General features: G+C 44.8%; 1 protein-coding gene across 4 annotated transcripts in view; it reads right to left on the bottom strand.

The window, feature by feature from the left end:
- SLCO4A1 (solute carrier organic anion transporter family member 4A1) overlaps nt 1-15,194 on the bottom strand; it is a 64,160-nt gene that overhangs the window by 34,498 nt on the left and 14,468 nt on the right. The window contains exon 1 of one of the 4 annotated variants that reach the window (XM_083618546.1): nt 13,447-13,741. The exons of the other annotated variants lie outside the window; for them this stretch is intronic. Coding sequence (XP_083474672.1) covers nt 13,447-13,521 — 75 coding nt within the window. The 5' untranslated portion in view covers nt 13,522-13,741. Of the gene's footprint in view, nt 1-13,446; nt 13,742-15,194 lie in introns of those variants that run through there. 4 annotated transcript variants of the gene reach the window in all.

The following is a 15,194-nucleotide window of genomic DNA, read 5'->3' as shown; positions in this document are numbered from 1 at the left end:
CAGTGATTTGCATGACTTTATTAAAATACTGCTTAAAAGTTTGCAGAAATGCCACACTTTCTAACTCATTAGGAACATAGGAAGCTGTCTTGCATTAGTCAGAGTAGACAACAGTGTGCTAAATGGTCCAATGGAATGACTTGGTAGAAGGCAGCTACCTCTGTCTCTGCACCGAGTCAGACCATCTAATTGGTCCATCTGGCCCAGGATTGTCTACACCGAATGGCAACAGCTCTCCAGAGTTTCAGACAGGGGTCTCTCCCAAACCTACCTGGAGATGTGAAAGACTGAACCTGGGACCTTCTCCCTACAAAAAAGGAATTCTAACACTGAGCCACAACTCTTCCCCTAAGATGCCTTTAGATGATGTTGCTTTCAGTCCACATATAAGCACAGATTGCAATACCCATGCAGTCCACGGAAATGGTTTGGGATGCACAATTTCCTTTGCAATGGAGATGGAAATTAGTGCCACCTGATAAACGGCCTCAGCCCTGTATACCTGAAGAAGCGTCTCCATCTCCATCGTTCAGCCCAGTTACTGAGCTCCAGCTCCAAGGGCCTTCTGCCAGTTCCCTCACTGTGAGACGTGAAGCCATGACGAACCAGACAGAGGGCCTTCTCTGTAGTGGCACCCGCCCTGTGGGACACCCTCCCACCAGATGTCAAACAGGTAAGCAACAATTTGACTTTTAGAAGGCATCTGAAGGCAGATCTGTTCATGGGAGTTTTTAATTGTTGATTCTAGATTCAAGTAGGTAGCCGTGTTGGTCTGACACAATCAAAATAAATAAATAAAATTTTTAAAAATTGTCCCGTAGCACCTTAAAGGTACCCCTGCCCGTACGGGCCAGTCGTGTCCGACTCTAGGGTTGCGTGCTCATCTCGCTCAACAGGCCGTGAGCCGGCGCCATCCAAAGACACTTCCGGGTCACGTGGCCAGTGTGACGAAGCTACAGCTGGCAAGCCAGCACCAGCGCAGCACACAGAAACGCCGTTTACCTTCCCGCTATAAAGCGGTACCTATTTATCTACTTGCACTTAGGGGTGCTTTCAAACTGCTAGGTGGGCAGGAGCTGGGACCGAAAGACGGGAGCTCACCCCGCCGCGGGGATTCAAACCGCCGACCTTGCGATCAGCAAGTCCTAGGCACTGAGGTTTTACCCACAGGTTTTACCCACAGCGCCACCCGCGTCCCTGCCCGTAGCACCTTAGAGACCAACTAAGTTTGTTCTGGGTATAAGCTTTCGTGTGCATGCACACTTCTTCTGTAACTGTTTGATATTTAAGTTTCTATTTCAAAATACTAGACTGTCTTTGTCTAGCATCCTTGCCCACCACCATGTTAGTAAAGTGAACCACCCTGAGACCTGTATGTATAGGGCAGTGTATTATTAATGATAATAATGATGATGATGATGATGTTGCTCTTGAAACTTCTCTCAAGATTGAATTTAGTCTTTCAAAACACCTTGAAGAATTTCAAAAGGAGGCCAAACATAAGGTTTCTGCTGCTGCAACCTTTGGGTTCTGCTAGCACAGAAGGATTTCAAATTACTCTCTTCCTCCTCCTCCTCCTTCTCTGTGTACCCCAAAATCAGCTCCAGAGGGTCTCCCAACCAGTAGTAATTGGCAGAAGAGGGAGATCTCAACCCGGTTTGCTCCTGTACCTTTTAACAGCAGCCTGATTCTGCAGAAATTAGCAAATGGGGGTTTTCTTGGCATGGAAACAATGCATCATCAGTTGCTAACATCTCCAGATAAGACTGCTGTTAAAGGCACCGATGTAGCCTCTGATTTTTATTTTTATTTTAAGTTGGTAACTAATTCTCACACAGCAAACTTTACTCTCTTCCTTTCTTCAAACATTGTGAGAAGATTATAAGGGCTATGTGCATCAGGCAACCCATTAAAGGAGGGATAGCCACATTCTTTGGGCCTGTCGGCACACTTGGATTTTTGAGTGAGTGACCACCATTGCCTCTGATCACTTTTTTGCCCACCCTGAGAGACAGAAACTGGGTAAAAGTCAGATCCAGCACAATTAATCTGAGCCTTGAAAATAATAATATACTGAAAGAGGATGGTGGGGCAAAGAGAGAGGAGCATCACTTTTCCAATTGCTTCATTTGGTTCTAGACATTTTTCAAAGATGAAAAGCTAACCACTATAACTGCCTCACTGTGCCACATTAGCAGTCCCTGCTTTAGACTTACCGTATTTTTTGCTCTATAAGACGCACTTTTTCCCTCCTAAAAAGTAAGGGGAAATGTGTCTGCGTCTTATGGAGTGAATGCAGGATGCGCAGCTATCCCAGAAACCAGAACAGCAAGAGGGATCGCTGTGCAGCGATCCCGCTTGCTGTTCTGGCTTCTGGGAGTCAGAATATTTTTTTTCTTCTTTTCCTCCTCCAAAAACTAGGTGTTTCTTATGGTCTGGTGCATCTTATGGAGCAAAAAATACGGTACATAGCAGCTTGAAGATGAGTGCAATGTGGGGGCAGAAACTGGCAACATTGAAAACCCAATAAATATTAATTAAAAAAACCCCACAACTTGTCCCCTAACCCCACTGGCCTTGGAAGCAGCGGTTTAAGAAGCGTTCTGACAAACTTTTCATCAGAGATTATCGTTTTAATCAGCATAACAAGTCACAGGGCCAATTAAAATCCCTCCCTGAAAACTCAGCTGCAACTACTCAGCGCGATGAATGTTATGAGTTAGCTGCCAAATGGCATGTAAAATAATCCTATTTCCCAAGGCATTTCTCAGTGGTAGGTAATCTTCTCTTTCACTCTCGCTGGCTTTGTGACTTTGATAAGGAATTACTATAGCAAATGAGATCCGCTCTTATCTTGTGTTTTCTCATAGCCGGGAGAGACTTACGCCCCGCAAAGTGAAATTAGTTGCCGTCATTGGCTGATGTGGCAGAATATAATGGGAGGCCTTGAATATGAGGAGGAGGAGGAGGAGGAGAAAAGTGAGATGCAGAATTACCTGCAAAAGCATCAGGGAACCCAACTCAGATTTGTACATTTGCAGCTTGGCAACCACTGAAATTGTGGAACTATGGGGATGCGATGACATGGGCACAATGTCTACGAGCACAATTCAAAGTGTTGGTGCTGACCTTTAAAGCCCTAAACGGCCTCGGCCCAGTATACCTGAAGGAGCGTCTCCACCCCCATTGTTCTGCCTGGACACTGAGGTCCAGCTCTGAAGGCCTTCTGGTGGTTCCCTTGCGGCGAGAAGCCAAGTTACAGGGAACCAGGCAGAGGGCCTTCTAGGTAGTGGCACCCGCCCTGTGGAACGCCCTCCTGCCAGATGTCAAAGAGAAAAACAACTATTTAGAAGACATCTGAAGGCAGCCCTGTTTAGGGAAGCTTTTAATGTTTAATAGACATTAAACATTAGTAAATAGTATTTTAATATTCTGTTGGAAGCCGCCCAGAGTGGCTGGGGAAACCCAGCCAGATGGGCGGGGTATAAATAATAAATTATTATTATTATTATTATTATTATTATTATTATTATTATTATTATAGCCTAATTAGAGCCTTCTTTCGAAGGCCTTCAGGACTAAGACTCTTAACAGGCTCTTTCCCTGGCACCAACATGAGTAGTCTGTTCTCTGCTGCCTCGATATAATTTCACTTTCTTGCCAGCAGCTTTTGGCTATGCAACAAAGCGCTGCATCCTCCCCTCTCAGGCCATCTACCTGACCAACACTTTCTAGCTCCTTAACAGCTTTATGGCATGTTGCCTATATCTAGCAATGGGTGGCGACCCTTCTCATAAGAACGTAAGAAGCTGCTTTATATTCAGTCAAGCCATCGGTCTCTCCGGCTCAGTAATGTTTACGTTAGCTGGCAGTGTAATTCAATCCATGGCCCCTCCATGGAAGGGGCAAGGGAGCTAGGCATGTTTAGCTTGGAAAAGAGGAGACTGAGAGGAGATATGATAGGGTTCCCTGAAGGGCTTTCACAGGGAAGATGGAGCAAGTTTTAAGTGACAAGAAAGGAAATGCCCACTAAGCATCAAGAATAGCCTTCTGAGAGTGACAGCTCTTTGACAGTGGAATAGTCTCCTTTGGGAGGTTGTGGACTCTACTTCTGAGGAAGTTCTAAAGCAAAGGTTGGGTGGTCATAAGTCATGGATACTCTAGTTGAGATTCCTGGACTGCCGGGGGTTGGACTAGAAACAGGGGTCAGCAACCTTTTTCAGCCATGAGCCAGTCCACTGTCCCTCAGACCTTGTGGGGGGCTGGACTATATTTTTTGGGGGGGATGAATAAATTCCTATGCCCCACAAATAACCCAGAGATGCATTTTAAATAAAAGGACACATTCTACTCATGTAAAAACACCAGGCAGGCCCCACAAATAACCCAGAGATGCATGTTAAATACAGTGGTACCTTGGGTTAAGTACTTAATTCGTTCCGGAGGTCCGTTCTTAACCTGAAACTGTTCTTAACCTGGAGCACCACTTTAGCTAATGGGGCCTCCTGCTGCTGCCGTGCTGCCAGAGCACAATTTCTGTTCTCATCCTGAAGCAAAGGATTCTGGGTTAGCGGAGTCTGTAACCTGAAGCGTATGTAACCCGAGGTACCACTGTAAAAGCACACATTCTACTCATGTAAAAACACAATGGTTTCCGGACTGTCCGTGGGCCGAATTTAGAAGGCGATTGGACCGGGCTTTAGGTTGCCTACTCATGGACTAGATCCTCAGGTCATTAGTTCAACCCATGCCTGAGGACAATACAGATGAGCCAATGGCCTGAGTTGTTATACGGTGGCTTTCTAGGTTCCTATGATGCCAGGAGCTCAATGAACAAATGTTGGGATCAAAATGTAATGAAAACACATGTAGTGACTGCATAACTTTTGATTAAATTATGAGCATAAGAACAGCCTGCTGGATCAGGCCCACAGCCCATCGAGTCCAGCATCCTGTTCTCGCCATGACCAACCAGATGCCTGTGGGAAGCCCACATGCAGGATTTGAGTAAATTTGCATTCTCCCCACCTGCATTTTCCTGTAATTCAAAAGCATTTCTGCTTCAAACTGTGGCGGCAGAGCACAGCCATCATGGAATCAACACAAGGGACTGAAAAGGCAAGTAACACCTGTTAGCTTGGATATTGTACGAATTGGGAGGCCACAAGGCTACTTCTTCAACCTCTAAAGCCCTGCAATGTGCATCTGAGACCACAGAAAGGGGGGAGATGAGTCAGTTCCCAGCTCTGCTATTGCATTGCTCATTTTGGTAAGCCACACCTGACTTCCAGTCAAGCAACCAAGTGGTTCAAAGTGTCACCTAAATTGATCTTTATTTTTTCTTAGTGTCATAGAATCGTGAAGTTGGAAGGGACCAAAGGGTCATCTAGTCCAACCCCCCTGCAAGGGTGACCCCCCCTCTTCTTTAGGAGAAGGGGTCACCACCTTTTTGGCCCTTTCGGATACATTTGCAGACTAGATAAGCTGTTGCCGGCACCACACACACACACTACGAACTGTTCCATGGGCTACAACAAATTGCTATTTTTGAGCCTGGTTTCAGAGCAGGGAGGGGCAGGGTACGGGACCCAGGGGGACCTCTGTGGGTATGTGAACACCTATGGGCACACATTGGTGACCTCCACGTCAGGAAAGGATCACCGGATTCTGTTCACTAACCCAGAGCTCTGGGTCTCCCCAAATGACTGAAATTGATAGGCGGAAACTCCAGAAGTTGCAAATCCCAAATTCTAAGTCCAAATCTCACCACTGAACATAAGATGTTCCCTGCTGGAAAAGGCCAAAGACCCATCTAGTTCAGCATCCCCTTCTCACAGCAGCAAAAGGGACGCGGGTGGCTCTGTGGTCTAAACCACTGAGCCTCTTAGGCTGGCTGATTGGAAGGTCGGCAGTTCGAATCCCTGTGACTCTGTTGCTCTGTCCCAGCACCTGTCAACCTAGTTCGAAAGCATGCCAGTGCAAGTAGATAAATAGGTTCCACTGCAGCGGGAAGGTAAACGGTGTTTCCGTGTGCTCGGGTTCTCCACTGAAAAATTCAGAAAAGCACGATATTTTTAGATGTTCCTGTTTTTAGATATTTTTAGATGTTCCTGTAAGCCGCCTTCAGTTCTTGTCAATAAAAAAAGGACAGGATATAAATAAATATATAATAATAATATTTGCTGCTCCACCAGCAAATTAACATGTGGCCCCTAGAAGGCTGCCCACTAAGGGAATGTGGCCCTTTGAGCCAAAAGATATTACTCACTCTTGGTTCCTCTCTGCAATTCAGTTTTGTATCAGAATGAAACCAAGTTACAGAAAAATAAAATAAAGATTTTCAGCCTGATTAACTTGGGACACCTTTTTGGACAAGCAAAAGATTTTTTCAGCTGAGAAAGTTGATCAATTAACTGTTGCAGACGTAAATAGATTTAATGGAATAAAAGAAAAGAAAAAACTTTGGAAACTGTCCCTGCAATCCTACATATGTCTTTCTCAAAGAAAGTCCCTTTGAGTCTTTTGAGGGTTTACTGAGGGTTTATTCTTGGGTAAGTAAGACTGCAGCCCAAGTCATTTCCTTGAAAGCTGATTTCTTTTTGTTGGATGTTCTCAGAGAGCTGCGTCTTCAAGGCAGCATTGAGCCTGCTATTTTTGGACGTGCTCACGAAGAACCTGAGCGAGACCAGTGAGAATATACAGCCTGTTCTTGCTGAATCAAGGGCTGTGATTTGATTTGGCAGAGTCATTAGAAGCCATTAGTGCTTTGGAGCAACTAATGCACTTTTGCTGGAAGAATTAAAGTTTATTAGCAATTTGCTGGGACTGGAGATGCAATGGAGGCTACGAAAAGAAGAAGTAGAAGAAAAAGGATCCACTTCTGGTTTGAGTAATAGGCTGCAATCTTATGCACAGTTACCAGGAAGTAAGTTTTGTAGTACAACGTGGGTTTCACTTTTGAGAAAGCATGCATTTAATGCACTAGTTAGTAGTTAAAACCTTTCAAAAGAAGACTGCACCTTTTTGCAACACAGCCATGCATATTATATTGACTACAGAGCCCACCACACAGTAGATTATGTGATGAATCCCTTTTTTCCTTTTTTAAAAGCACAAAATAATTGGGAATGTTGTTTTTATCTGTCTGTCTGTCTATCTTACATTTTATGAGCATGGTTGTAAATATGATGCCTTTGTGATGCAAGGTCTTTATACAAATACATCATCATAATACAGTCATACCTTGGAAGTCGAACAGAATCTGTTCCAGAAGTCCGTTCGACTTCCAAAATGTTGAGAAACCAAAGCGCGGCTTCTGATTGGCTGCAGGAAGCTCCTGCAGCCAATCGAAAGCCACGGAAGCCACATCAGATGTTCAACTTCCAAAAAAAGTTTGAAAACCAGAACACTCACTTCCGGGTTTCAATCGTTCAAGAGCTGAAACGTACGAGTACCAAGGCATTCAACAACCAAGGTACGACTGTAATAATAATACTAGGACAAATCAAGAAAAAATTACAACAGTTAATTTAAGACATACAACAGTTAAAATGCTAAGACAGATTAACATTACTTTCTAATATGAGTCATCTTTTTTAAAAAAATGGATGCCTTTCTTTTGTCGGAACTTCTGTTTAATTCATATGCAAATATATGCAGATTTAATCAGTTAATTAAGTGGTTAAAGTTCACATGACTAACCCATTATGTTTGCTTTCACCAGGTGGCAACCTTAGTAATGGCAACATACAATGAAGACACAAAACCATTAGTGGGCAAAAGTGCTTATATATATAATGCACCTAACAGCAACAAGGAAGCATGTAAGGTTTATGGCGAGCGTAAGTGTAATAAAAATACACTCCAGAGCAATATCTGTGCTGCAGATATTGCAAAGGTGTTGAATGAACTCTAGCTAAGTGGTAGCTGGTATCCAGGCTGGGCTTACAGGAAACCATTTATTTTCATAACATTTAGTGTGGCTGTGCAAGGAAGTAACTGTAGAGTTTAAATAGTCTGAAATTAATGACACTTTGGGCCTTACTGAATGGTGTTGTTACCTGAACAGTGCTAGACTCAGTAATACTTAACTTTCATCCTTGTAACTATTCTATTAATAGCCATCAATCTTAGATAAGTATCCGGCCTTTGTAATGAAAACCACGAAGATAAATTTATATCCACGACTCTCAGGAGAGCTAAAAGCAGAACCAAATCTTGTTTAGAGAAGTGAAATGAAAAGCGCCGAAAGGTTTGTTCGCTCTTATGGGTTACTTTGGAGAAAGAGGTTCACCACCCAGATGCTTGCTAGTAATTGATTCTTTATCAGCAGCAACACACGCCTCATTAATTCTGCAAATTAATTTGCAGTATCTGGTTTCCTAAGGTAATTCTACAGGGACTGCGGCAAAGGAACATTTTTGAGGATCTTTCTAGGTCATCGAACTGGGCCTAGAAAGGCTTCGATGGGGGTGCAGGGGCTCTCTTCTGTGGCACCTCCCCTGAAACTTCGTAAATCACCATAAAAATGCCAAGGGGAAGAGTTGGTGCAGAAAGGCATGATCTTGTTTCAGAAAGTCTTTCCTGAAGATGATGGACAAGATTCTGACAGTCTTGGCAGAGAATATGCAAGCTTCAACAGGGCACAATGGAAGAGCAAAGTGTTACGACCTCAGAGCCAGCTTCAGAGTTGTCAATTAGTTCTGGCATTTCTTAAATCAAGGAACAGCTCCTTGGCTTCAGTAGGACTATAGGCTGGAGAATGTTGGCCTAAGTGACTCATGCACTGGGACTGCATGTAACGCTAAATCAAAGATTGTGTCATTGACTGGTTGGAGTGGGGGGAAGAGATGCTGGAAGCTGAGGAGGTAACAGGGCTAAGTGAGCTGGGAGAGTCTGTGGCAGAGAGGTCCAGAATCAGAGGCAGGAAATTGGGTGATGAGAGGCCAAGAAGCAGAGATGAGTCAGTATGGTAAAGAGTCGCAAGTATCTCCCCCTCCTGCTATGACAAGATTCCCTTCCCGCTTGTCTCCCAGAACCAGAGGAGGCATGGAAAGGGTGGAGAAGAGATCAGCATTGCACAGGCACAGCCTCCAATTGCTTGGGGGGGAAACCCTGGAGGGGAGTGGACATAGGCAGTTATAATAATAATAATAATATTTTATTATTTATACCCCGCCCATCTGGCTGGGTCCCCCCTGCCACTCTGGGCGGCTTCCAACAGAATATTAAAATACAATAACCTATTAAACATTAAAAGCAGTTCGAAAGCACGTCGAAGTGCAAGTAGATAAATAGGTACCGCTCCGGCGGGAAGGTAAACGGTGTTTCCGTGTGCTGCTCTGGTTCGCCAGAAGTGGCTTAGTGATGCTGGCCACATGACCCGGAAGCTGTACGCCGGCTCCCTCGGCCAGTAAAGCGAGATGAGCGCCGCAACCCCAGAGTCGGTCACGACTGGACCTAATGGTCAGGGGTCCCTTTACCTTTACCTTTAAGCAAGGCTGCCTTTAGATGTCTTCTAAAAGTTTGGTAGTTATTTTTCTCTTTGACATCTGGTGGGAGGGCATTCCACAGGGCAGGTGCCACTACCGAGAAGGCCCTCTGCCTGGTTCCCTGTAACTTGGCTTCTCGCAGCAAGGGAACCACCAGAAGGCCCTCAGCGCTGGAGCTCAGTAAAGGGCAGAACAATGGAGGTGGAGACTCTCCTTCAGGTATACTGGACCGAGGCTGTTTAGGGCTTTAAAGGTCAGCACCAACACTTTGAATTGTGCTTGGAGCCAGTGTAGGTCTTTCAAGACCGGTGTTATTTGTGGGGAGATGGGGACCTTCAGCCTCAGCAACTGCTTCATGGGGGCAAGACTTCCAGATACGAGTTGTTGTTCTCAGTAGGCCTGGCAAACCCTGTGCAGATCCTGTTGTTGCAAATAAAGAGCTGACTCCAGCTTGCATGGTGTGATTTACTGTTGGCTCATTCCTGACAGATGAGGAACTGCTGGGCTTCTGAATATTGTTAGACTTCAACTCCCATTGGCCATTGGTAAGAGATGGCAGGAGTTGAATCCAACTGTTCTCCAGCTCTGTAGTGTAGCATGGGTCACAAACTGAATAGTGTGATCATCTTCCATATCAGCATTCCCCAACCAACCTGACACCCTCCAGATGTGGGACATGGGTGGCGCTGTGGTCTAAACCACTGAGCCTCTTGGGCTTGCCAATCAGAAGGTCAGCGGTTCAAATCCCTGTGATGGGGTGAGCTTCCCATTGCTCTGTCCCAGCTCCTGCCAACCTAGCAGTTCAAAAGCACACCAGTGCAATTAGATAAATAGGTACCACTGCAGTGAGAAGGTAAACGGTATATCCATGCGCTCTGGTTTCTGTCACAGTGTTCTGTGGTGCCAGAAGCAGTTTAGTCATGCTGGCCACATGACCTGGAAAGCTGTCTGTGGACAAACGCCGGCTCCCTCGGCCTGAAAGCAAGATGAGCGCTACAACCCCATAGTCGCCTTTGACTGGACTTAACCATCCAAGGGTCCTTTACATTTGCCTTTACCTCCAGATGTTTTGAGCTATAACTCCCATCAGCCCCAGCTAGGGATATTGGAAGCTGCATCCATAACATCTAGAGGGAAATGTGATGGGGGAAGATGTTATATAACCCATTGTCTGGGTTTGTGGTGGAGGCAAGATATAAACTGAATTAGCAGTGCACTCTGAGGTGGAGCTCAGACTCCAGATTCCTTCTACCTCTCTACCTTTCAGAAGAGGGAAACCTGTTACAGACTTGTAATAATAGCTCTGCCAGGGAGCTGTATATATAACCTCATTGAAAAAATGTGTGTGGTTATCAAGACATCAGAAGAAGAAAAATCACTCTGCAAATGTTAAGTATGCTTATGGATAAGCATTATTATTATCATAATAACACAAGAGCCAACTGGATCAGGCCCAGCATCCTGTTCTCACAATGGCAAACCAGATGCCTCCTACCTGGTAACTATGCCTCCGGGTATAGGGCGGTATAAGTAAAGGTAAAGGGACCCCTGACCATTAGGTCCAGTCGTGGCTGACTGGGGTTGTGGCGCTCATCTCACTTTATTGGCTGAGGGAGCCGGCGTACAGCTTTGGGGTCATGTGGCCAGCATGACTAAGCCGCTTCTGGCAAACCAGAGCAGCGCACGGAAACACCGTTTACCTTCCCGCCAAAGCGGTACCTATTTATCTACTTGCACTTTGACGTGCTTTCGAACTGCTAGGTTGGCAGGAGCAGGGACCGAGCAACGGGAGCTCACCCCGTTGCGGGGATTCGAACTGCTGACCTTCTGATCAGCAAGTCCTAGGCTCAGTGGTTTAACCCACAGCGCCACCTGCATCCCTATAGGGCAGTATATAACGTCAATAAATAATAATAAAATAATAATAAAATCTAGAGAAACATAAAACCAGCAATGATGGAATCTATACCATGTCTTGCACTTGAAATGGCTTCAAGGCAACACAGAACAATAAAACAAATCCTAAGTTAATTGCTACCCAAATAGAAAGAAAAAGGATAAAAACTGCAAATTGAATGACCAGCAAATGTTCTCAACCATCACTAAAAGTATCGGAGACCATTTGTTGTCTCCAAGCATGAATGATGCACTTTTAAAAATGTACTGGGAGAGGAGTCAGATGATAACCCCCCCCCACACACCAGCACTGCTCTTTATTTTGTTTCCAATCCGTAATCAATAGATTTATTTTGGCAGCATGCAATGGGATAGGATGCAGAGCTCATTTCACGTCACATTCACTGAACTGGAACTGTTTATAAAACATTGATTCTAACATGCTATGAGATGTGAGCTGACCAAACAAATTAGTCCAGCTTCTGGAGCCTGACAGAGCCAACCAGTCCATTGACAAGAGTTGCACTGAGTTCTGCGTAACTCAAGGCCTGCAAGGCAGAACACAGCCCATTACCGATCATGTCGTAATAGCTCACCAGGGACACTATCAACCTCATGTTTTCGTTTCCTGCTTGGGACTGCAAGCCAAAGGAGGAATGGGAGATTCTAAACACCTAGCAGATTGCAACAAATGACATGGGTGGGCTGCATTAGTTCCTGTTGCCAGATCAGTTCCCAAGACAACCAGACTAAAAGTGGGCATCCTTCATTTTGGTCCTTCTAGAACAGGCTTCCTCAACCTTGGCCCTCCAGATGTTTTTGACCTACAACTCCCATGATCCCTAGCTAGCAGGACCAGTGGTCAGGGATGATGGGAATTGTAGTCTCAAAACATCTGGAGGGCTGAGGTTGAGGAAGCCTGTTCTAGAACAAAGAATCTGTGCCCCTCTAGAATTCCCATCAGCCCCAGTCAGCATGGCCAATGGTCAGGCATGATGGAGTCTTAGCAACATCTGGAGCAACATAAGATCTTAACCCCTGCCCTAGAACTTCTGAAGGAAATACCAGCCCACAGCTTTCAAAAAGAGGCTGAAAGCTCAGTGTTACATGGTGGGATAGCGGGAATTTTGGGGGTGCATCAGTTCTATGTGGGGAATAAATAATGACCTAAGTCAGAATTATTCAGGGATCTTTTTCCCCACTCCAGAGTTGAAGTGTGATTTTAATACCTCCCCCTCTTAAGTGGGCCAGGGCCCACACAAAGCCTTGTGTCATTTCCATGCTTTTCTGAACCACATGGCTGGTTGATTTCATTTTTTAAAAATTTGTTATATTTCTAGGCTGCTTTTCCTTCAAATGAATCCCAAACGAACGATAAATAACCACAACGTAACAGAGCATCACAAGTACAGCATAAATCATATAAAATAATTAACAAACCTTCAGTAAAATCATCTGTAAAGTACTATTAATAAAGCAGCAATTGCAGAAAAAGTTGTGTTATTGACAAACCATTACAGCATTTATCATCTATAAAACAATATTAACAAAATAGGAACCAAAAAACAAAACAAAACACACACACACACACACACACACACACACACACACACACAAGCTAAGCACTGTGAAGTTCATACACACTTTCCATGCTCCCATGACTCATAATATTATATTTCACTCTATTCAGTTCATTAAAATATACACAATGCTTGTTGCTAAGCCAGCTCAGCTATGAGATCCCAGAGTGGTGTGCAAAATAACAAATTCAAACAGAAAGCCATACCAAACAACACAATCAGGTTAGAGATTAAAACAAACAACATTCAATTCAAAATATATACCACCAAGTGTGCCAGCTTGAATAAAACATTGGGGGGCCGGCCCCATAAAATATTTTATTGGGGGGGGGGCGAAGACTTTCGGCCCCTAGGAGTTGGTTCCTATGTATACCGCCACTCCAGCAATTTAGAAATAGAGAGAAAAATGCAGACAGAATACACAGAAAAACACCAGGTTGAAAATATACATCTTAAGCTGACACCAAAAGACCACTAACCAGAGAGACCTGGACCTCCAAAGTGGGGTGGGCAAGATCCGTAACCAGGGCACCACCACCACTGAAATCGCCCATCCTATGACACTGCAACCATGGGTTACTCCTATTGGTGGAACCATGAAAAAAGACCTCTGTTGCAAATCTCAAGGTCCAAACCAGCAGAGGTTGTCCTTTAAGGTTTTGGTTCCCTAAGCCATTCAGGACATTATATGTAGAAGTCAACACCTTGAACCAAGCCCAGTATGAACAGCCAGTGCTGTTTGGACCCCACCATTTGCAAAGGAAGCTTCTTATGTATTTGAAAACATGAACAAAGGAAAGCTTTTATCTGGATCGTGGTTTCTGGCTCTCCTCCCAGGACAAAGCAAATTAAAGAGATAATGATTCACCATCTTTGTGTAAACAAAGCATCAGCTTTTGTGGAAACATTTGCATGCTTCCCAACAGTTATCAGATAGAAAATAGATACACTTCTGATGAAGTAGGCTGCACACCGGCTCAGCTCAGATACTGTAGCAATTCCAAACAATGGGCTTGTATCCAAAGCAGTGCTAAGTCACTCGTCCCATTGTTAGTGCAAGGACTTCTGCTTCCGCAATGGAGCTCCTCGCCTCTCCTCCCCCACTGCACACCCACTAAACCCAGAGCACATTTGGGATGGGAAATGGCATGAGGAGAAAGGGGACTTCTGTTGCATACATGGCTAAGAAAAAGAAACTATGGTTTGGGGCAATGTGTGAATTGAAAGATTTAGCTAACCAGATGCTGTCTAGGTTTGTCATTGCTTTAAAAGCAGAGACATCACCTTGCCAACAAAGGTCCGAATAGTTAAAGCTATGGTTTTCCCAGTAGTGATGTATGGAAGTGAGAGCTGGACCACAGAGAAGGCAGATCGCCAAAGAATTGATGCTTTTGAATTATGGTGTTGGAGGAGACTCTTGAGAGTCCCATGGACTGCAAGAAGATCAAACCTATCCATTCTGAAGGAAATCAGCCCTGAGTCCTCACTGGAAGGACAGATCCTGAAGCTGAGGCTCCAATACTTTGGCCACCTCATGAGAAGAGAAGACCCCCTGGAAAAGACCCTGATGTTGGGAAAGATGGAGGGCACAAGGAGAAGGGGACGACAGAGGACGAGATGGTTGGATAGTGTTCTCGAAGCTACCAGCATGAGTTTGACCAAACTGCAGGAGGCAGTGGAAGACAGGAGTGCCTGGCGTGCTCTGGTCCAGGGGGTCATGAAGAGTCGGACACAACTAAACGACTAAACAACAACAACAAGCTAACCAGAACTGGGAATCGGGGTTGTCAGTGGCCTGTACCAAGTTTTACTGTATGAAATGTAAGGCAGGTGCACTGCCTGTGGAAAGTATTGAGTCTAGAATCTACAGCGCCAAGGAAATGGGAAATGGAAACAGACAACCAGCCTTCAACCATAGTTGGTCTGTACATGTTATGTACTGAGTTGAATAGGATCCAAAATGCAGCAGCCTGATTGGTCCTAGAACAATAGGATCCAGAATGCAGCAGTCTGATTGGTCCGCTGGAGCCACCCAATCCAGCTCCAGGTGGAAGTGAATCCGCAAACTGATTGGCCTACAGGAGAATCCTGGAATTAGCCAATGACGTGGGGCCCATTGTGTAAATAATGTATATAAAGCAGACATTTGGGGGGAACTGGCATTCCTCACTACTATGAGCTGAATAAAGAGCATGAAATCCACACTCGAGTATATTTCAGTACATTT

This window comes from Podarcis filfolensis (genome assembly GCF_964270895.1).
Source record: "Podarcis filfolensis genome assembly, chromosome: 6".
Classification (NCBI taxonomy): domain Eukaryota; kingdom Metazoa; phylum Chordata; class Lepidosauria; order Squamata; family Lacertidae; genus Podarcis; species Podarcis filfolensis.
Note: the sequence above shows the minus strand (reverse complement) of the source record. Positions and strands in the feature narration are given on the sequence as shown.